The 22,505-nt window shown below is 45.9% G+C and overlaps 3 protein-coding genes across 7 annotated transcripts; all 3 read right to left on the bottom strand.

Annotated features, from left to right (window-relative positions):
- Nucleotides 1-1,824: 1,824 nt before the first annotated feature.
- On the bottom strand, nucleotides 1,825-8,078 carry pgap3 (post-GPI attachment to proteins phospholipase 3). 2 transcript variants are annotated; one of them, XM_084669256.1, is made up of 8 exons: nucleotides 7,648-8,078; nucleotides 6,843-6,940; nucleotides 4,696-4,818; nucleotides 4,204-4,266; nucleotides 3,696-3,757; nucleotides 3,485-3,621; nucleotides 3,046-3,250; nucleotides 1,825-2,587 (listed from the first exon to the last, which is right to left on the bottom strand). In XM_084669256.1, the coding sequence occupies exons 1-8, from the start codon at nucleotides 7,859-7,861 to the stop codon at nucleotides 2,524-2,526; spliced, it is 966 nt and encodes a 321-aa protein (XP_084525382.1). In that variant the 5' UTR covers nucleotides 7,862-8,078; the 3' UTR covers nucleotides 1,825-2,523. The 2 variants fall into 2 exon arrangements, with proteins under 2 accessions (XP_084525382.1, XP_084525381.1); XM_084669255.1 differs by having other exon boundaries at nucleotides 4,696-4,848; nucleotides 7,648-8,077.
- Nucleotides 8,079-14,360: 6,282 nt separating this feature from the next.
- On the bottom strand, nucleotides 14,361-18,344 carry mylpfb (myosin light chain, phosphorylatable, fast skeletal muscle b). The gene is made up of 6 exons (XM_084670203.1): nucleotides 18,043-18,344; nucleotides 17,480-17,578; nucleotides 15,968-16,148; nucleotides 15,753-15,831; nucleotides 15,572-15,620; nucleotides 14,361-15,332 (listed from the first exon to the last, which is right to left on the bottom strand). Exons 1-6 carry the CDS (start codon nucleotides 18,043-18,045, stop codon nucleotides 15,231-15,233), a joined length of 513 nt encoding a protein of 170 aa, XP_084526329.1. The 5' UTR covers nucleotides 18,046-18,344; the 3' UTR covers nucleotides 14,361-15,230.
- Nucleotides 18,345-19,732: 1,388 nt separating this feature from the next.
- LOC146259323 (sesquipedalian-1-like) lies at nucleotides 19,733-22,492 on the bottom strand. Of its 4 annotated transcripts, none has more exons than XM_084670202.1 (4): nucleotides 22,064-22,492; nucleotides 21,238-21,368; nucleotides 20,692-21,025; nucleotides 19,733-20,452 (listed from the first exon to the last, which is right to left on the bottom strand). In XM_084670202.1, the coding sequence occupies exons 2-4, from the start codon at nucleotides 21,316-21,318 to the stop codon at nucleotides 20,034-20,036; spliced, it is 834 nt and encodes a 277-aa protein (XP_084526328.1). In that variant the 5' UTR covers nucleotides 21,319-21,368; nucleotides 22,064-22,492; the 3' UTR covers nucleotides 19,733-20,033. The 4 variants fall into 4 exon arrangements, with proteins under 4 accessions (XP_084526328.1, XP_084526326.1, XP_084526325.1 ...); XM_084670200.1 differs by lacking the exon at nucleotides 22,064-22,492 and having other exon boundaries at nucleotides 19,733-19,861; nucleotides 19,993-20,452; nucleotides 21,238-22,052; XM_084670199.1 differs by lacking the exon at nucleotides 22,064-22,492 and having other exon boundaries at nucleotides 21,238-22,052.
- Between the last annotated feature and the right edge of the window lie 13 nt (nucleotides 22,493-22,505).

The raw sequence follows: 22,505 nt of genomic DNA, 5'->3' as shown, positions 1-22,505 counted from the left end.
TTTTGGGCTTGAATTTTTTAAGCTCAAAGTTGAGCAACCTGAATTTTATTATACATAATGAGAATTTGTTCTTGTCTTGTTTAAATTTCAATATTAAGTATTCAATGCCTTTTAAAATTCAAACATGATGTCACGGATTTGCTTCCATACAAGTGGAGTGTGAGTCTGTAAGCTGTGTATCGCAACAGACTAAAGGTACTGACAGCTACACATTTTAGCACCCCCACACACACAAAACGTTCACAAATTGTCGTATCAACCAAGATCACATTTTATTGGTTAAATTCTTAAAGCTTTATTACAATAACAAATCCAGGAGGGTGTGAGGGGAATGCATTCGGAGCACGGTGGTGATGCGCAGGGCGGCAGGCAGGGGGCAGTAGTGAGTCAAACGGCAGCTGAGCGCCGCTTTAGACGGGTTTGACAGTGGTTCCCATGGTTACAGTAAAATATTAATGGGATCTTAACCTCCCGCTCTTTTAAAGCCATCAGAGTTTCCAACGGTTGTCGACAGGTGAATCACCTGGGATGTTACGGTCAAATAAGAGTTAACCGTAAATTCTCCAGAGCAGTTTACGTCTAGCTATGGTTCACACCAACATCAGAAGGGGGAGATTTTCATACTGGGTCCTGAACATTGTAGCATGCGTGAAGGTAAACAATATCAAATAATAGCATTTAGAAGGAGTCTGTGGTTCTTAATCCAATAAAGGTGTTGCCTCTGACACTGTTTCTGGTTGTTCGAGTCCCCCTCCCCCAACATCCCTCCCTCCCGGGCTCTCAGTGGAGCTAAATTTACCCATGGTCATAAAGTACCCCCCCACCTCCTCTCTCTCTCTCTTTCTCTCTCTCTCGCTGTCTCTCACTCACACACACACACACACCATGCTTCCATAAAGTACCCCCCCACCTCCTCTCTCTCTCGCTGTCTCTCTCACACACACACACACACACACACCCCAATGCTTCCATAAAGTACCCCCCCCCACCTTCTCTCTCTCACACACACACGTGTATATAGCTCTGATGCATCTGGGGGGTCATACTACAGGGTAAAGCTAAATCTGTCTCTCTCGTGCACCCCCCCCCCCCCCCCCACACACACACACACACACGTTAAGTCAGTTCATGATGGTCATCGCAAAAGCAAAACCTTGAACGGAGGCATCTCACACACACTGTCTTGTGCTTCAACACAAGATCTACACGTGCACATGAGTCAAAGTGCACGTGGGGCAGCTGAACACACAGACCTCACAAACACACAGACCTCACAAACACACAGACCTCACAAACACAGCCAAAACTCTCCACATGACAAACCCTTAAGACAGAAAGAGTCAAAAGTTAAAAATGGTAAAGAATGTATCCTGTACAAGTAGGTAGGCACACACACAGAAACACACAGCAGAACAGTAGGCAGGTGAACATGAGAACAGCACTGGAGACAAGGACACGCGCGCACAAACACTCACTATGTCAGTCTCCGAAGCTCTTCTATTGTGAGTACAGTAAACCTTCAGCCATCTCCTCTACACAGCATACTGCTCCCTCCCTCCCTCCCTCCCTCCCTCCCTCCCTCCCTCCCTCCCTCCCTCCCTCCCTCCCTCCCTCCCTCCCTCCCTCCCTCCCTCCCTCCCTCCCTCCAAAGGCAATCCAGGTGAACAAAGATCACTTCCAAAATATGATTGTTCAAATATTTCACTCGTTACAACTAATCAATCCAAGTTAATAAAAATAGTAATAAAAAAAAAAAAGCTACATTTAACTAAATAAAGCACAAAGTGGTCATCGAGAATGAATATCAAAGAACCCAAGGCAAAATACAACTAAATAATAATCTTTTAAAAACGTGAACAAACATAAAAAAGAAGCAGTGATGGAAATAGACACGGTGAACTAAAGGCGCAATGGTGATTCGAGAACCACAAGCAGGGTCTCACTCTAGGATCCCAACAGCAGAGAACGTGAGGGGGTGGCGCCGCCATGTGGTGGATGTTGGGAACTACGGCTTGTGTAAATCATAGCATGCTTGTCTTCCTGGAGGTGAAGGCAGGTGAGTATGTGATGACTCCAATTCTCCAGGCTAAGTGGATCATGGTGAAGAGCCCAATCACTGTCAACAGTTAGACTAGATCGGGGAGTTAAATTAGATTAGATATGTGTAGTACAACCACTGTTGGTTAGCTGTGCAAATTGGGTGTCATATTGTGTTAAAGAACACTGTTCTCTGGTCCACTTTCCAGTGAGGGCTATGCTAACTCAAGTCAAAGGCAAAGCTTAGTGAATGCAAAAAAATTAAAACAAAATAAACACCAAACTCACTGGAAACCTTACAAATCACAGAGACAATTCTCTCAACCAACTGGCAAAATCCAAAACAAAAATAAATCAAGTGTAAACAAAGTTGATTTTGGTGGAATTCAAACTGATGAACACAGGTGTCATGCAGGTCGCCATGGAGACTGTGCCCCCACCCCTTTCTGGAGTCCAGCTGCCCTGATTGGTGGGGAGTGGCCTCTCCTACTCCAGTTTAACCCCAGTCTTCTCTGTGTTCAGCAGGTGAAGGCTGTCGTCGATCAGGAAACTGCAGAAGGAAACAGAGAGAGACAGATGAGCTGGTCAAAGGCAGGGTTCAGGAAGGTTCACAAAACTAGCAATTCTAGCTTGAGTTTGAAAGTATCCAACCCCAAATATCCCTCCTTTCAAAGCCACTCCTCCAAAACACATGGCCTGACAACAGCCGGGAGGCAGTTATGTAGACAAGTAGCCTGTCCAACCATTGCATTTTGTCCGAATGTCGTCTAACCATTGTATTCGGTCTGAACTACATGACCCTTCAGCTCCCCCAGCAATGACTGCGGCAGGGGCCTACCTGTAGAACAGGAAGTGAAGGGGCAGGGGCCTACGTGTAGAACAGGAAGTGAAGGGGCAGGGGCCTACCTGTAGAACAGGAAGTGAAGGGGCAGGGGCCTACCTGTAGAACAGGAAGTGAAGGGGCAGGGGCCTACCTGTAGAACAGGAAGTGAAGGGGCAGGGGCCTACCTGTAGAACAGGAAGTGAACAGGCACTGTGCTGAGGTGCCACACGGCGTGAGCGTCCAGGACCCAGAGCAGAGGAGGGAAGTCCAGCAGCTCCAGCAGGGCCAGGCCGTGGAGCAGCACCACCACCACACCACACTTCCACCAGTACGGCAGCGTCCGACGGTTCAGCCAGCACCAGCACAGCCACCACAGCAGGTTCACCATGCCTGTGGGAGGGGGGAGGGGAGGGGGAGGGAAAACAACATGTTATTCTAACAGAACAACATTAATAATATGGAATCCAAGCTCAGATCCAAACCAGGGTGAATCTCAGATCCAAACCAGGGTGAATCTCAGATCCAAACCAGGGTGAATCTCAGATCCAAACCAGGGTGAATCTCAGATCCAAACCAGGGTGAATCTCAGATCCAAACAAGGGTGAATCTCAGATCCAAACTCACCGATGGCAGCGTTGGCGGCCATGTTGTATCCGTAGTCAAAGCTGACAAAGGTCAGGTAGGACACGTGGGAGGTGAAGACCAGGATGAGCAGAACCCCCACCATGCTGGAGACCCCAGGCCTCCTCAAACCCAGAGTCCTGCAGGAGGGAAGAAGAAGACCTCAGGTTCATACAAGAGAGAAGAAGACCTCAGGTAGTAAGTAGTTTCTTACCTCACACAGCACAGATAGATGGAGTACAGGATCACAGCAGATGCGCAGAAGTAATCCATTTTCTAAAAGAGACACAGGTGAGTGTGGTACAGGTCTGATAACTGACCACAGACCTAACCTGGAGAAACAAGGCCCGGTCTGGTGGGGTCTACAGTCTGATAACTGACCACAGACCTAACCTGGAGAAACAAGGCCCGGTCTGGTGGGGTCTACAGTCTGATAACTGACCACAGACCTAACCTGGAGAAACAAGGCCCGGTCTGGTGGGGTCTACAGTCTGATAACTGACCACAGACCTAACCTGGAGAAACAAGGCCCGGTCTGGTGGGGTCTACAGTCTGATAACTGACCACAGACCTAACCTGGAGAAACAAGGCCCGGTCTGGTGGGGTCTACAGTCTGATAACTGACCACAGACCTAACCTGGAGAAACAAGGCCCGGTCTGGTGGGGTCTACAGTCTGATAACTGACCACAGATAGCAGTAGCCTGGAGAAGAGCAAACGCACCTCTGTCAGATATGTGTCCCTGGTGTGGAACACGGTAGACCAGAACCAGGCATTGAGGGACACCTGCACACAACACACAGTCCATCAAACCACAATACACAGTATACAGGCCATAGCTCTCCAGTCTCATGAAAGACAGTGTAGAGCAGAGGTCTTCAACCTCGGTCCTCAGTGCACTTTCTAACCTCACCTTACAACCCCTGCTCCCCATCTCCCCCCTGCCCTTACAACCCCTGCTCCCCATCTCCCCCCTGTCTTTACAACCCATGCTCCCCATCTCCCCCCTGTCCTTACAGCCCCTGCTCCCTATCTCCCCCCTGTCCTTACAACCCCTGCTCCCCATCTCCCCCCTGTCCTTACAGCCCCTGCTCCCTATCTCCCCCCTGCCCTTACAACCCCTGCTCCCCATCTCCCCCCTGCCCTTACAACCCCTGCTCCCCATCTCCCCCCTGCCCTTACAACCCCTGCTCCCCATCTGCCCCCACCCCTCACCAGGGAGAATGCGGTGATGGTGTGGTACATGGGGCTCTGGCGGGGCACGGCGCTGCGGTATCGGAGCAGCATCAGCAGGCAGGCCAGGCCGTTCAGCAGCGAGGCCAGCGCCGACGCCGGCTCCTCAAAACACAGGAAGCGTGTGAACGGCCACTGGAGGGAGAAACACTCGCAGATGGTCTCAAATACACTCTGATAACAGCATCTGCTGTCTACACTGTCATGTGATATAGAGCAGCAGTGATGTCTGCCTACACTGTCATGTGATATAGAGCAGCAGTGATGTCTGCCTACACTGTCATGTGATATAGAGCAGCAGTGATGTCTGTCTACACTGTCGTGTGATATAGAGCAGCAGTGATGTCTGTGTACACTGTCATGTGATATAGAGCAGCAGTGATGTCTGCCTACACTGTCATGTGATATAGAGCAGCAGTGATGTCTGTCTACAATGTCATGTGATATAGAGCAGCAGTGATGTCTGTCTACACTGTCATGTGATATAGAGCAGCAGTGATGTCTGCCTACACTGTCATGTGATATAGAGCAGCAGGGATGTCTGCCTACACTGTCATGTGATATAGAGCAGCAGTGATGTCTGTCTACACTGTCATGTGATATAGAGCAGCAGGGATGTCTGTCTACACTGTCATGTGATATAGAGCAGCAGTGATGTCTGTCTACACTGTCATGTGATATAGAGCAGCAGTGATGTCTGCCTACACTGTCATGTGATATAGAGCAGCAGTGATGTCTGCCTACACTGTCATGTGATATAGAGCAGCAGTGATGTCTGCCTACACTGTCATGTGATATAGAGCAGCAGGGATGTCTGTCTACACTGTCATGTGATATAGAGCAGCAGTGATGTCTGTCTACACTGTCATGTGATATAGAGCAGCAGTGATGTCTGCCTACACTGTCATGTGATATAGAGCAGCAGTGATGTCTGCCTACACTGTCATGTGATATAGAGCAGCAGTGATGTCTGTCTACACTGTCGTGTGATATAGAGCAGCAGTGATGTCTGTGTACACTGTCGTGTGATATAGAGCAGCAGTGATGTCTGCCTACACTGTCGTGTGATATAGAGCAGCAGTGATGTCTGCCTACACTGTCATGTGATATAGAGCAGCAGTGATGTCTGCCTACACTGTCATGTGATATAGAGCAGCAGTGATGTCTGCCTACACTGTCATGTGATATAGAACAGCAGGGATGTCTGTCTACACTGTCATGTGATATAGAGCAGCAGTGATGTCTGTCTACACTGTCATGTGATATAGAGCAGCAGTGATGTCTGCCTACACTGTCATGTGATATAGAGCAGCAGTGATGTCTGCCTACACTGTCATGTGATATAGAGCAGCAGTGATGTCTGCCTACACTGTCGTGTGATATAGAGCAGCAGTGATGTCTGTGTACACTGTCGTGTGATATAGAGCAGCAGTGATGTCTGCCTACACTGTCGTGTGATATAGAGCAGCAGTGATGTCTGTCTACACTGTCATGTGATATAGAGCAGCAGGGATGTCTGCCTACACTGTCATGTGATATAGAGCAGCAGTGATGTCTGCCTACACTGTCATGTGATATAGAGCAGCAGTGATGTCTGCCTACACTGTCATGTGATATAGAGCAGCAGTGATGTCTGCCTACACTGTCATGTGATATAGAGCAGCAGTGATGTCTGTCTACACTGTCATGTGATATAGAGCAGCAGTGATGTCTGTCTACACTGTCATGTGATATAGAGCAGCAGTGATGTCTGTCTACACTGTCATGTGATATAGAGCAGCAGTGATGTCTGTCTACACTGTCATGTGATATAGAGCAGCAGGGATGTCTGTCTACACTGTCATGTGATATAGAGCAGCAGTGATGTCTGTCTACACTGTCATGTGATATAGAGCAGCAGTGATGTCTGTGTACACTGTCGTGTGATATAGAGCAGCAGTGATGTCTGCCTACACTGTCATGTGATATAGAGCAGCAGGGATGTCTGTCTACACAGTCATGTGATATAGAGCAGCAGTGATGTCTGTCTACACTGTCATGTGATATAGAGCAGCAGTGATGTCTGCCTACACTGTCATGTGATATAGAGCAGCAGTGATGTCTGTAATAGTTCCGGCAGGGTTTCCTACCTTGCCGTGGAACTGAGGTACGCTGTATCCCTCCGCCTGGTACAGGCCCACAGTGGTCCACATGCACTGGTACCGGCAGTCATCTCTGCACGTCCAACCTGGACAGAAACACACCCGGGTCAGAAACACTCCATCTACCTCTCTCACACTGTGTTTCTGTACACACACACCTTCCTCTGTGTCTGATATACACCTTCTGTTTCATGTCTGGGGGGGTCTGGGAAGCCCTCTGTGACATTGTTTGTAAAACGTGCCACACAAATCAAATGTATTTGACTTGTCTATGCCACACTCACACACATGCAGTGTATTACAAACTTGATAGGCAGGTTAATACAAATAGCAGGTTTGACTTGAATATTCAGGTGTTGACGCCCAGATGCTGTTAAGCTAGAATGACAGGGCTATGTTGTCTTCCCTAGCTAGAGACCACCAAACAAATTAAGAACTCATGCACTTCTTCTATAAACGTAGTCTTAAACAGACCAGAAGCTGATATGCTGAAATTAGTTAGTATAGGCTTAATTCACGTACAAAGTTATACAAATCACAATTAAACAGTTCTGTGCAGTTTCCACCACATTCTACATCACAAAAGGACACAGTTGTACGAGGTTGTTAAGTTGCTATCGCTAGTTGCCTTACAGTCAGCGAATGTGCAGACAAGCGTTTGACCATGTCAGCATGAACATGTGTACGGTCACATTTTCGCACTTCATCTGTGCAGTCACGGTTATCCTACCAGCTAGCGTTAGCTTGCTTGCTGTCAACATCTTTAGACAGTATGCGGCAACACAAACCTCACCTGTCAACGCCATGTATGGCGGTTGGGTGGACTGAAAACCCCTGAGCCGAGCTCCGGTGCAGTTGGTCCTGACGCACTGCTTGACACAGTCACGGTACACCGGCTCCTTGTCTCCTTGTGAGGCACGGACCGTGGACGGGAGTAGGAGAAAAGCGACGCTTGCCACGGCGAACAGCCTGACAGCTGTGGACGGGGGCAGACCTGGCGAGGCCATTGCGTGGCGGTCGGCCAGTCAGAACTCAGAAGGCACAACGGTGCGATAGCAACACCACGGTACGATAGTCGACATTACCAGAACAGCATTCCTCCTGCGATATTTAGCAGGCTGTGAGGAGTCTTTCTAGATGACCCACTCTGCTGCCAACGTAGCCTGTACAGAGTCCACTGACTACTTTCTGCCACCCGCCAGGAAACCCTCCAAATACGGGACCAGGAAGTGAACAACAATCGACTCACTGCGCATGCCCGTTGGCTTCACCGAAGAGCCTGTGAAACAGGCAATTTGTTGATTACATAATGTTCGTATTGCTTTAGTATTCTGTATTGAACCTCTCTATTCATATCTTGTTAAATGCAACTTTTATATGACGTAATATTATATTATTAACAAAACACTTTCCATCTACCAGAATCCATGTTCTGATTCCAGTGGTGATCAACCTGTCTCTGACCTGAATGTGTCTGAGCATCCATCAGTCAGCTGTCACTGACAGAGGGACACAGCCTATGGCTCACCTGACTCCCAACCCGGGAGAAGGTGTCTCACAATGAAGACTGAAAGCTTCTCATTTGATTGGTCACTTTAATTCATCATGTTTAGTTCTTGGAACACAGTAGCCAACACAAACATCACAACGACTTAAGAATTGATCATAAAATAAGAATCGTTGATTGAATATGATACAAGTAAACATTCTATACAATGTTAACAAGCTACACTTGAAATGTAAAAGATTAATCAATGGATGACATCTTACACATTCCTCCCCGATAACGACATTATTTGCATGTCAAAAGACGTGTCAAGATGGATGACTCAAAGAAAGACCATCAACATAAACACACACAATTAGTTATTACGACAATATATATACAGTACTAGTAAACATGTTAGAGTCCAAACTTTTGACTGGTACTATACATATATATATATATATATATATATATATATATATATATATTATATAAATTAAAAACCAGGTGACAGGTTCATGGTGGAACTTGAGTTTCAGGTTGTTTTGTGCCACCAGAGCCAGACATGGTCCAGTTTCCCCAAGTTACTCAGATAGAGAAGAGGCATGACTGCTCCTGAGAATGAGATGAGGATGAGGAACGGTATGTTAACAAGACATTGGTACAACTCGCTGCTCGAAGGCACACCCAACCCTACAAAGAATAACAGTAATTGAGGAAGGTAGGCGATAGCCGTCATGACCAGGCTGTTGATGATGATATGAAGAGCCTTCTTCTTCTGGGGGTGGAGGTCTCGTCCTGCAGGGTCAGAACTCTTCAGAGCCCGGAGGATGAAAAAGTCACAGATTCCGACAATCAGGATGGTAAAAGTCGATGGCAATATGGAGACGATGTTCCAAGCAGGATCCATATGGAATTGGAAAAATACGACTCCAAAAATGGCAGTGACAGCCCATACACAGATGGACATCAGAACCCTGGAGGTCAGACCCTTCCTGGCTCTGTACATGATTGGATGAACCACAGCCAGGTAGCAATCCAGACAGATACAGGTCATGAAGAGAGGTCGTCCACATGCAGTGAAACTATAGAAGAAGTTAAAAACACGTTCTATGTCCCATATTTTCCAGTTGACATAATTGCATGCTCCAATAGGAAGAAAAAATAAAAAAAACAAATCCATAACAGTTAGGTTGAACAAAAACACGTCGTTGGGGGTAGTGGGAATTCCTTTTTTGTGTCTCTGAAACAGCTCAAAAAGGACAGCCACACTTGCAGGGAACCCAAATACAGCAATTACAATATTACAACTAAACCACAGCAACACAAATGCCCAGTAATCGTCACAGAAGTGGAAGTAATTCCCAGTGCTGCTGTGTTCTGTGATGTTATAGGAGTCAGACATCCTGTTATATGTTACTGAGTTTCTTGAAGGTGAATCTGAGAAAAAACATGCAAACCAATAAAGCAAAAATCTGTAATACGTTACAAAGTTTGCAATGATGATAATATTTATTAATAAAATTACCGTAAGACATTCTGAGATTACATGAAAAATATTCATATAAATAAATAAATAATCTCACGTTTTACCAGAGGTTGGGATCAGGTATTATCAAGTTTCTCTCTGAAGTTAACCTGGTTTTATGCTGGTGTGACCAGACCTGTAGTTACATCAATTAACCTGTCAGACTGGGTTGAATTTTGCAAACCACAAGGACATGATGGAGGCCATGGCTGTCTGTGAAAGCTATTCAAATCCACTCGGTAGAGCCATGAGAGGGGTGAACTGGGATAGTACCGCAGGTGCCAGGGATGGATTACCTCATGGTCGTGTGCTACTCAGAAAATATGAGTCACTTCCTGAGACCCAGAGCTTCATCCTGTAGTGGACACTGGTCCACAGCCAGTAACCTTTCAACCATACTGACCTTTGTATTGATTTATTTTGTCCCATTTAGAGGACATCCTGAGCTTTCTAAAGATGTCACAAATGTGAACAACCTGAGGAATTGCTGTGTAATACTAGTTAGTCAATGAAGTTATAAATGCATAACTGTAAAAACAAGAAAACCACCATGTGATGTTTCTTTTCCTAAAATATGTTTATCGGCGAAGCCCAAATATGTGTATTGTAAAAATTTGTAATGCTTGTTAAATGCAATCTTGATTTCAGGATGTTGTGTCCAACAATGTCTGTCCAAAATGAATATCAGATTATACAATGTTTAATACACACACAAGCAAGTGACTGGACAGAGTTGGACTCCAAAGCTGACCTAGCTGCGTGAGAGCTGTGGAACCACAGTGTGGCAGCCTTTGTTCATCAGAACCACAGTGTGGCAGCCTTTGTTCATCAGAACCACAGTGTGGCAGCCTGTGTTCATCAGAACCACAGTGTGGCAGCCTGTGTTCATTAGAACCACAGTGTGGCAGCCTTTGTTCATCAGAACCACAGTGTAGCAGCCTGTGTTCATTAGAACCACAGTGTGGCAGCCTGTGTTCATCAGAACCACAGTGTAGCAGCCTGTGTTCATCAGAACCACAGTGTAGCAGCCTGTGTTCATTAGAACCACAGTGTAGCAGCCTGTGTTCATCAGAACCACAGTGTAGCAGCCTGTGTTCATTAGAACCACAGTGTGGCAGCCTGTGTTCATCAGAGCCAGAGTGTAGCAGCCTGTGTTCATCAGAACCACAGTGTAGCAGCCTGTGTTCATTAGAACCACAGTGTGGCAGCCTTTGTTCATCAGAACCACAGTGTAGCAGCCTGTGTTCATTAGAACCACAGTGTGGCAGCCTGTGTTCATCAGAACCACAGTGTAGCAGCCTGTGTTCATTAGAACCACAGTGTAGCAGCCTGTGTTCATTAGAACCACAGTGTAGCAGCCTGTGTTCATCAGAACCACAGTGTAGCAGCCTGTGTTCATCAGAACCACAGTGTAGCAGCCTGTGTTCATTAGAACCTTGGGCTTTTTCTTTCCCAACCTACACTTCACCTCTTCACACAATGATATAGTTAAGTTCCATACATTGTTTGTTTTCTTATGGGTTAACAACGTAATACTCACAACATCTAGTTCTAAATCCATCATCTATATCTTGTCTGATGCAATTCTTCAATTGGATACCATATTATTTACAAGATACTTCTACCAGAATCCATGTTCTGATTCCAGTGGTGATCAACCTGTCTCTGACCTGAATGTGTCTGAGCATCCATCAGTCAGCTGTCACTGACAGAGGGACACAGCCTATGGCTCACCTGACTCACCTGACTCACCTGACTCACCTGAATCACCTGGCTCACCTGACTCACCTGACTCACCTGACTCACCTGACTCACCTGGCTCACCTTACTCACCTGGCTCACCTGACTCACCTGACTCCATAATGACAACAGAAAACTTCTCATTTGATCACTTGGTCAATTTAATTCATCATGTTTGGTGCTTGTAACACAGTAGCCCATATAAATATCTTGAAAACTTAACAAGATAGTACTTGATCACAAAAATATAAGAAGGAAATGCTCTTACCGAATATAATACATTAAATGAATATTGTATAGATGTATTAGATAGTGGGGATTTGCTAAGACTTATGAATCAAAATTGGACTAATCAGAAACTTGGCAGTATTACATCTCACACATCGGATAATATTACACTATGACGACAATACGCTAATCAATATCATTATGAGTTTTTAACAAATCAATTCAGAAAACATCAATTACAAATTAACATGATCTAAAGAGCCACTCCACTAGCTTTAAGATGATTATTTTATAAAAGTTATCCCCATTGACAAGTTCATGGTGGAACTGGAGTTTCAGGTTGTTTTGTGCCACCAGAGCCAGACATGGTCCAGTTTCCCCAAGTTACTCAGATAGAGAAGAGGCATGACTGCTCCTGAGGACGCAGTAATGATCAGAAACGGCATATAGACGACACACTGGTACAAGACTGTTGTCATGGACGTCAAATGTTCTCCGATTAATAAAAATACATGAGGAAGGTAGCCGATAGCCGTCATGACCAGGCTGTCGATGATGATCTGAAGAGCCTTCTTTCTCTGGGGGTGGAGGTTTCGTCCTGCAGGGTCAGAACTCTTCAGAGCCCGGAGGATGAAGGAGTCACAGATTCCCGTGATCAGGATGGCGACAACAAATGGCATGATGGTGATTGGATTACCCACTACCCACGTATTAAATACTGAATACATGACTCCAGTAGCCAGCGTGACAGCCCACACTACAACACACATCAGAACCCTGGAGGTCAGACCCTTCCTGGCTCTGTACATGATTGGATGAACCACAGCCAGGTAGCAGTCCAGACAGATACAGGTCATGGAGAGGTCGGCCACTGACACTGAAATTATAAAGGAAGTTGCAAAAAATTATTTCCAGTTTTTGAATATTACATAATTGCACGCTCCAATAGGTAGAAAAAATAAGAAGATCATGTCCAAAACTGTGAGGTTCAGCATGAAGACGTCGTTGGGGGTGGTGGGGGTTCTTCTCCTGTGTTTCTGAAACAGCTCCCAAAGGACTGCCACACTTGCAGGATACCCAATTATAGCAGTGATTACATTACAAATCATCCATATCAACACACTTGTCCAATAATTGTCACATAGGTGAAAGTAAGTCTCCTGGGCGGGGTTCCCAGAAACATTATAATATTTAGACATACTGACAGCATATGGCGTTGTTTGAAGGTAATCTGAAAATAATTTCAAACACAACATAAAGCAGTGATACATTAGAGACAAAAACAGATCAACTTTATTTTTGATGTTTATTAAGATATCAATAGATAAGATAGCACATCAGCTTAGCTTTCACTAGAGGAGTCCTCTCTGAATCATTCTCTTAAGTTTCCTGGTTTTAGGCTGTGTAAAGGGACACTTCATGACACCATAACATCAACCACCCTGTCATGATGGAGTACATGTTAAGGGAGGACAAGGCTGGCAGGACAGAGGGAGGTTGACTGGCAGGACAGAGGGAGGGCTTGACCTCTGGCTGTGGACGACCAAGGCTGCACTGGACACCTGGGGTGCATACTTAAAAAAGCTAAATTAATTGAGTATATATGTAACGTTTATAAAGATTGATAAATACTTTTCTATATGTTGAGCGTCCATCAGTCAGCTGTCCCTGGTAGATCACCTGACGTTACACCTGGGAGAAGGTGTGTCTCACAACAACAACAGAAACCTTCTCATTTGGTTATTAGGTCACTTTCCTTCATCATGTTTGGTTATTGGAACACAGGAGCCAATTCAGACATCTTATTAACTTTAAAACAAAACTGATCACAAAAACATAAACAGATGGCTATACTAAATACAACACTACAAATTAACTATTGAGAGAGCTGAAGAGCTGGAAGAGGAAGAGCCAGAGCTGTTTGTATGATTTTAATGTAAAGTAAAATTAATATGGGTCCCTTATAGCTAGCTCCGTATTTGTCATTACCATGATGTATTCATTGACGTGATGGTCAACAGGTCTTGTCATGTCAGCAGTGGCTGTGGTCATGGGCGTATGCAGGGTTCGATAAATACCATGGTCCAAAAATGGAAGATAGCTAGCGGGTTGGAATTATGTTAGTTGGTAGCAAGCACTAGCTAGTTTAATAATATGATGGATGGCCAGTTTGACGAAGCGCGACCGCGCACCATGGATCAGCGCAGAACACGCTCAGCGCTTTTAATGTGAATTAATTGTTCATAGTTTATGGAATTTTAAGCTCACGATAAATTTGCTGATATGTTTCAACCGCCTTCTGTTTAAATGTGTTGATCCACTGGTGTATGCGTTTTATATTATTATGGTATGTCGTGCCGCAGTCGTCCCAAAGTCTGTGTTGGACTGTCCCAGACATCTTTTTCGAGTGCAGTCAGTGCTACCATGCCATCTAGTGTCTGTTCCTGAACATGCCTGGAGCAGTGCTCGCTGAGGAGCAAAACTGGCGTTGACCCGTGATGTCCCACTCAGACAGAGACAAGGGTACGAAAGACATTGTTTTTTATTTTGTACTTCATTACTTTTACGTTACAGAGGTTTTCTGGTGAAATGGAGAGTTAGACACAGCGGGGCAGCAGGGGAGAAACAGCAGAGAGGACGAAGAGGAGAAGGTGAAACAAAGAAGTATTCTTTTGTCTCTTTTCTTCTCAGCTTTGTCTTTCTCCTCGTCTTTCGCTATCTCTCTCTTTTTTAACAGGATGTAATCCTGCTTTCCTCTGGTTCTGACATCCTTCCATTCATCCCTCCACATAGGAGAGAGAGAGATAAGTTAAGAGAGAGGGGTAGGTAAGCTATTGTAGTACAGTACTCCCCTCTATTACATTGTTCTCCTTTCCGAAGCTAGCTGGAGGACGCGTCCCTCAAGTGCTCCTGCTCAGGTCCAGAACAACAGGCCTCGCAGGTCACAGCTTATTTGTTTCAAATAAACAAGTGAGCATGCACCACAGCACCCAAGACAACAGCAGCATTAACTGACTGCAGTATACACTAACGAGGTGTAGGTATGATGCATGCGCTGTTGGACTGGGCAGAGAGGGAGACAGGAGTAAGTGATAGGCAGAACTGAGGAGAAACCAGAGGCAGGGAGGGAGATAGAGAGAGGAGTTGTTTTCGATGTTACAAGATTATTTTATTGTAAATAGTCCCATGTCCCCTGCTGGTATTCTCACACACACTCCCCAGGTCCTCAGCCCACTCACTCAGTCTGTCCACAACAAAGACAAGTCTTTCGTCTGGAGCAGATGAGGGTAAAGAGAGAAAGGGAGGGAGAGCGAGAGAGGGAAACCACAGAGTTGGAGAAGGGGGAAGTGAAGGGGGATGATCGGAGAGAGGTAGAGAAGCTGAGAGGTGGATTTTACTCCTCCTTCTCCTCTCCGTGTGTGATGACGTAGCAGATGTTCTTGTAGTCTACGTTGCCAGCCACATCAGGGGGGAAAGCAGCCCACAGGTTGGTCATCTGGTGTCGACAGCGAAACAAACGCTTAGAACTGGGAGGCACGGACCAGCAGTTCATTGTTCATTTGAAGATGTTCAGCAACACTCAGATATCTAAGGCTATATCATCTCAGCAGACCAATCAAAGCACTGTCGTGTTCTATTTAATGCTGACAGGTTTTAAGATATCCTGTGCACAACCACAACAGAAAGAATAACATATCTACAGCATATATACGGTATACATGGATAATATCTCACCTCCTCAGCGGTGAACCTGTCACACTGGGTGGTCAGAAGCTCCTCAAGGCTGGAGAAGAGGAGGAGCAGGAGGAGGAGGAAGAAGACAACAGGGACACTGTCAGATGAAGCATGTTGGAAGGACATCTGCACTGTACACAGACAGGGGTGAGTGTATAAAGAACAGGACAGAGGAACCTACAACTCCTTCTTGATGAGTCCGGTGGCCTCGGGGTCCAGAACCTTGAAAGCGCTCACGATGACATCCTCGGGATCAGCACCTGATTGGAGGAGGATGACGAGGAGTGAGTGTGTGTTCATGAGTGTGTGTGTATGAGGGAGTGTGTGTGTACAAGTGTGTGTATGTCTGTGTGTGTGTGTGTGTGTGCGTGTGTGAGCGTGTGTGTGTTGACCCACCCTTCAGCTTCTCTCCGAACATGGTGAGGAAGACGGTGAAGTTGATGGGGCCGCTGGCCTCCTTCACCATGGCCTCCAGCTCCTCGTTCTTCACGTTCAGCTGGCCCATTGTGGCGAGCACGTCCCTCAGATCGTCCTTGCTGATGATGCCGTCTCTGTTCTGGTCAATGATTGTGAAAGCCTGGCAGAAAGGGAAGGGAGGGGGGCAGAGGGGGGGAGAGAGGGTGGGGGGAGGGGGGCAGAGGGGGGGAATGAGGGTGGGGGGAGGGGGGCAGAGGGGGGAGAGAGGGTGGGGGAGGGGGGCAGAGAGGGTGGGGGGAGGGGGCAGAGGGGGGAGAGAGGGTGGGGACACAGAGGAGAGAAGGAGGCAGAAACAGAAAGAGGACATCGAGGTTAGTGGGGTGGAAAGGCTATTTGGTTGTTTTTGAGAAAGGTTGTACAATTTGGAAATATATGGATTTCTAAATGCAACCCAACTATTTGTTCTCATTTAAGTACAGAACAGTTAAGTCCCACAGAGCAACTTGATAAAAAATGTGTCTCACATGAGTCTTAATCACAAGATTCCCTGTGACTTTTACACCAGGGGTTAGACCGTCAAGACAAATGTGAGAATGTGAAGTAATCTCTCCCCTCCCTTCCCCTCAGGGCGCTAGGTGCACTGCAGTGAAACCCAAGATGGCTTAAGAGTGTATAGGGGACTTGGCAGCTGTTGAGCCACTTGTCTTCCTGAAGTGTTAAAATGGTCTTGGAATGTGAGACAAGCCCCTTGTGACATTCAAGGGAACGGTATGGGTTACAACTGCCAACCCTCCACCCTCTCTTTCTGAATCCTACATCCTTAACATTGGCATTCTCACTAGCTGCTTCTAGATTGACATTAGCATCCTCGCTAGCAGTTTGATTAGCATTAGCATCCTCACTAACTGCTAGGTGAGAAGAAGCATCCCTGCTAACTGCTTGGTTAGCATTAGCATCCACCAGCTGTTAGTCAATGCATTCCAGGAGGGTCACGGTGCGGGTTGTGAGGGGGCCCTAGGGGAGAAGGCTAACCTATCCCTCGGGAAAGGGGACTGCTGTCATCAGCAAACGCACGATTTACTGTTCTTTGCTGCTGACTGTGGCATTTCTGAAACTGTTTCAGATCTAGTCTTACAACCCAAACAGCTTCCTCCCACAGGGTCTCCCCACACTATGTTTGTTCTTTCTACTTCTTACAAAATCATTTTAGTGTTTGGACCAATTTTCATAATTTTGCAACACAGTCTCCATACAAAGTGATGTAAGTCTATTTTGCAACTTATCACAAGGACTATGTTTGGCCTTTCCCTCTTTCCCAACCATGATCTCAAATCAAATGTTATTTGTAAAGTCTTATTTTTAAGCACTATTACAAAGGTTTTCACAGATGCCACACAGATGTCACAGCACCTGTAACCAACCTAACCCCTCAAAGATAAAAGGTTTCAGTGTTGTCTCTCTTCCTTCTTGTGATGGTGTGAAAGATCTCACCTCCTTGTACTCCTGGATTTGGCTCTGCTCAAACATGGAAAACACGTTGGAGGATCCACCCTCTCCCTGCTGCTGCCTCCTCTTGGCCTTCTTGGGTGCCTGGAAACAGACAGAAACCTTGGTCAACACCAGTCATCCTGGCTCCAGAGAGCCTGCTCAACACCAGTCATCCTGGCTCCAGGGAGCCTGGTCAACACCAGTCATCCTGGCTCCAGAGAGCCTGGTCAACACCAGTCATCCTGGCTCCAGAGAACTGTGGACTAAATGCTCTGAAGTTCCTTAGGGGCTGTCCCGTCCAGTTTTAACTCATACTCTGCTTAACTACAAAAACATCCCTCTGCTTGTCGATAAAATGCAGACAGTTTAATCATATTCAGTAAGTAGGTTTGTTTTCTCTGCATAAGGCTTGGTTAGAAAGGCGACATTGACTAAAAATCTTAGGTTATTTAGTCCTGTCGTCCAGGAATCGAAGCATTTATGATTTCTTCAAATTTATTGACAGTCTCAGACTGAAGTTTTAGATCCTGAAGGTTGTTTAAGAAGACGAACACAGACACACTCACCATCTCTTAAGATTTTTGGGGGTTTTGGTTGGTCAAGAAGAGAAGCCTACGCCAAGCCGATGGGACTGACATGAAGGATCCGGACCCTCAAGGTCTTATATATGGACCCGGGGGGCTAACTTTAGGCACAGCATCAGGTTTGTCAGGAAAAGGGTGAGCTGGGGAAAGTCAGGGAGAGAGGGAGGAGCGAGGAGGTGATGGAGGTGTCAACTTTCCAAGCTCCAAAATAGGCTCCTGGGGTCTTGGAATGAGGTGAATTCAATCTTAACATTCAGTCCTCACTATGGTGTCACACGTGGACTAATATGGACAAACCAATATTACAGACTGTGCTACCGTTGAACCCCTCACCCCGAAATCCCTCCTCCTCCTCCCACTTCTCTTTATCACTTCACGCACAGGGTCTTTGTTGAGGCTATTTCTGTTGATTGTTTCCTCCATGGTTGAAGGGCAGACCACACAGAGCCTGCGAGTTGGATCCATGTCTCCTTCCTCTGGGTGGAGGAGCACCTGCAGAGACTGACCCCTGACCATCACAAAGAGACAACTAGCTGTTCAGAGTGCAGACTAGTGCTTCCCATAAACATATCTCAAAGTCATCACCTGTCTAAGTGAACATGGCGTTGAACATAGTATATCCCCCCTGGCCGGTAAGACTGTGGAAAGGGTCATGAAATTTGAAAGCTGTTGGCAAGTGGAGGTCTGGTTCGGTTCCAGTAATGACAGGACCACCAGTAATCTAGAAACAGTGACACTGCATGGAAGTTAATATCTGTAAACATAATCCAAAGAGTTAACTATGCCACAGCCCATTATGCCAAGTCATTTTCAACAGTCAACAGTTTCTGAGTTTTTCAGTCACCAGATCACTTTGGTTCAGTAACAGAAGGTATCAAGGACATTCTACAAGGAGAACCAATTCAGCAGGAACACAAGACTAGACTGATATCGGTGCTTTTTCAACACTAGTCTCTAATTTGGGTCCTGCTCAGAAACGCCCTGGATAGATCTTCAGTCTGATGGGACCCCACCAGACTCTCCACCAACTCCATATATGAGCTCCATTCAAGGCCATCTATCATGGAAGTGTACAGTGAAGGCATGTATTGAGACCCTGCAACTGATACCCTCTCCTCACACAAGCTGCTGCCATCTTCCCCTCTCTGACATTCTACTGCTTACTGGCTGGCACTGTGCAAAATACAACTATTTTACTGATCTAATGCTGACCCCCAAGAACGTTCAACAGAGCTCAACTTCTTAATGTCAAACGTTTCTGCTCAGAAACCACAACGTTTATGGGCCCCTCGGATGTCTGCAGTGCCCGTTGGCAGAATGTGTTGAAGATTTTGGTTAAACTCCTGTGATTTAGTGAGTTAGGACCCCAGGGAGGGAAAGGGGGAACAGCTTTCCAGGGGACCGTAAAGGGACAGCTGAGAGGACAGGAATAGAGCTGCTTCATTCTTCTCAGACATTTCTGTTCTCCTTTAAAATCTGACCACCCTCTCCCTTCTTGGCCTTCTCTGGCCCCGTTAAGAAGCTAGCCCTTTTTTTACCCAGCAGCACCTCTGTCAAGAGAAAGTGATTTATTGCCGTGGAGGAGGTCAACAACTAAAAAAAGGAGGACAGTGCGACGGTGTTTGGAAATCAATAGCATCAGTTTGGTGACTCTAGTCATGTACACATTGAGAAGGGTTTGGTACGTTTAATTGTTTAATATTATCTTTTAGCATTCGAACAAATATTATTTCTCAAACGTTACTCATACTACTTGGCTCTCTCTGTGTTTACAAGACAGTTCAGGACACGTAAAGATCTGGTGGAGAAAGTTAAAAAAAAAATATATATATATAATAATAAAAAAAGGATTTATCACACGTCTCCATTCATTGTAATAATTTTGGTACAGGCTCATTTTACATATTGTTAAACATATTGGGCAATACTCATCTGTTTCCATGCTGTTAACCAAAACCAAAAAGAATGTTGTCTCAACCAAAATCTATTAAGTTTTCCTCATGAACAACCTCCTCATCCTGTCCCCTTCTCAACCAATCAGCAATCAGCTCCCTCACTTCCTTCCCAAAGTCCTCATGTAATTTGCTGAAGTCATCTGTGAGTCCTGATTCAATCACAGCCCACTCCCCCTGTGGAGGGGCAGGACCACTGATGGGTACAACATTTGCGTTCCTCTTCGGCCAGAGTTTGGGGGACCTCCTATTGGCTGGTTTGGAGGTAGTGGCTGGAGTTAAGAGCATCTGGTTGGTTTTACAGCCAACTGGGCCAGGGTGTCGTGTCAGAGGGGGAGTGGCTGAGGACCAGAACACAGACTGGGATGGTCTTACCGGGGTGGGCCCTGGCAGTGTGTAGGAGCGCACTTTGGGGTCATTAGGGAACGCTTTCATGGCGTCTGTGGAAGGAGGAGAAAGAGACAGGATAAGAACATGAGCACTTCCTGCCTGGCCTGTCTGTCTCTCAACCTTCTCTGTCTGTCGACATGCCTGTCTCTTTCTTATCTGTCTCTCATCCCTGTCTGTCTGTCTGTCTGCCTCTACCGCCTGTCTGTATCTATGTTGACTTGTCTGTCACCAGTCTGTCTGTCACCAGTCTGTCTGTCACCAGTCTGTCTCTTACCTGTCTGTCTCTCACCTGTCTGTCTCTCATCCCTGTCTGTCTCACCCCTATACTGTTTCTCCAGGTCCATGACGAGCAGCGACAGGTATCCGTGATTGGCCGTCAGCAGGGCTTTGATCCAGGCTTCCTGGGCGTCTTGGTCGTCGGCTGCAAGCTTGTATGTGCGTAGACCCGGTCCGCTCCACACCAGCGAGAAGGCAAACTGCTCTTCAGACTCACACAGCTGCACAGCACATCCCTCCAGGATGATCACTCCCAGCAGGTTCCGGTCACTTGGCCTGTCCTGGTAGAACAACAGGTTCCCCTTCAGCACGAACCAACGCTTCTGATAGGACGTGTTCCTCTCCCCCTGGAACACACACACACACACACACACACACACACACACACACAACCACGAGGCACAACACATTAGTCTTTCACTGGTGACAGGAACAAGCGATATAAACGGTCATTGTTCCAGACGTGGTCCCTTGTTACAGACTATTTATTGTAAGGAAAATCTATTCACATAGTTCTCATTGTCCTAATTTGGATCACATAGGTTGTTTTGTAACATACCTTCTTGTACAGGTATCCCTGTTTATCAACGGGTGAGTCACAAGTTTGGAAATGTGTGAGGATCTTCCCATGAATCTTCATCTCATCATTATAACCCCGCGCCAGCTGACGGCTTCGGAGTGGATGGAAGACTCCACACGGAAACAGGAAATGATACATTCATAATCTCAAATCGAATCGATCATTCTTTCATTTATTTAGCTTTTTTCTTTTCAGATAACCCATGCCCTAAGGAGCTTTTATTACTGCCCTCTGATCAACTCCTGTATCCAATGTAATCCTCAGGGTTCAACAGCGTTAGGCTACACAATGCCGAACATATTTGTTAACATTCTTAAACGATTAAATAGATTTCATTTAACTTCGCATTTTAAATGCAAGTCTACTGCCTGGCTAACTAACTTTTGACGTGATTTAAGCGCTACATTCGTAAAGATGGTCTTTCCCTGAGTCATCTCCCGGAAAAGCCCGCAGCCTACCTGCGCTTAAACCTGTTCTGTTCACGTGCAATTTGTAAACAGATGCGAAATTTACACCTGTGATTCGTTCGAGAATATTTATAAATACATATTTAAAATATGTATGTCAGTGTGAGTCGCTTATAAACTCTGGCTTGTGTCGGTAATTGCTGAGATGTTATCTTTACTACAGCTATTTCTGCTTCCGTATTTCTAGATTGGCTGGTTAAAACTACTTCTAAAGCCGAATTGCACCATAAAGTAATTATACTACAATTATTCAGTTTCTTCCCACCAAATAATCAAAATAAAACACAGAAGCATTGATGGGTCATAACTACGGTACATAAAATAAGTTGTTTACTCACCCCTTCGCGGAGCAAAGTGCAAAGGTCCGCTCCAGAACCTCCCATGAGTTGTTCAACACTTCCTGGTAACTAAGGTGCGCTTCTCCACGTCAGCAGCGCATCCCGAAGGTGAACGTTTCAGACCTCCGGGCCAACAACACTTACTGAGCGCCTGTTCCCACCGTGTCCAACGACCAGATGCATGAGCTCACTGGGAGAAAGCGTCCTTTGTCACGAGATGCGCCTTACGTGCTTACATGCCCCTCGGTGTTTGTTTCTCTACAGCTCCAGTCTGGTAAACATCAGAGCTTGGTCTCAATATGAACGGGTGTCCTGTACACGTTACGGGACCACTGGCAAATTACCAAAAATAAAAAATAAAAATAAAATAAACATTAAATTAATAATATAAGTAAAAAATGTAATGGGTATATTAAATCTTTCTGCAGATATATTAAGAATA

The sequence above is a fragment of the Hypomesus nipponensis genome, chromosome 13 (genome assembly GCF_054491055.1).
Source record: "Hypomesus nipponensis isolate SF chromosome 13, ASM5449105v1, whole genome shotgun sequence".
NCBI classification, from domain to species: domain Eukaryota; kingdom Metazoa; phylum Chordata; class Actinopteri; order Osmeriformes; family Osmeridae; genus Hypomesus; species Hypomesus nipponensis.
This window is presented reverse-complemented; position numbering and strand designations above follow the sequence as displayed.

Excerpts from the sequence above, each read along its gene's own strand:
- pgap3 (XM_084669255.1), bottom strand. The coding sequence starts at position 7,861 with ATGGCCTCGCCAGGTCTGCCCCCGTCCACAGCTGTCAGGCTGTTCGCC. Across the intron at positions 6,941-7,647 it reads GCCATACATGGCGTTGACAG|GTTGGACGTGCAGAGATGAC; the intron begins GTGAGGTTTGTG and ends GTTTCTGTCCAG. Across the intron at positions 4,849-6,842 it reads TACCTCAGTTCCACGGCAAG|TGGCCGTTCACACGCTTCCT; the intron begins GTAGGAAACCCT and ends TTCTCCCTCCAG.
- mylpfb (XM_084670203.1), bottom strand. Across the intron at positions 15,832-15,967 it reads GTTCGGAGAGAAGCTGAAGG|GTGCTGATCCCGAGGATGTC; the intron begins GTGGGTCAACAC and ends TCCTCCAATCAG. Across the intron at positions 15,333-15,571 it reads ACAGGTTCACCGCTGAGGAG|ATGACCAACCTGTGGGCTGC; the intron begins GTGAGATATTAT and ends TGTCGACACCAG.
- LOC146259323 (XM_084670199.1), bottom strand. The coding sequence starts at position 21,396 with ATGTATCATTTCCTGTTTCCGTGTGGAGTCTTCCATCCACTCCGAAGC. Across the intron at positions 21,026-21,237 it reads AGGGATACCTGTACAAGAAG|GGGGAGAGGAACACGTCCTA; the intron begins GTATGTTACAAA and ends TGTGTGTTCCAG. Across the intron at positions 20,453-20,691 it reads CAGGGATGAGAGACAGACAG|ACGCCATGAAAGCGTTCCCT; the intron begins GTGAGAGACAGA and ends CTCCTTCCACAG.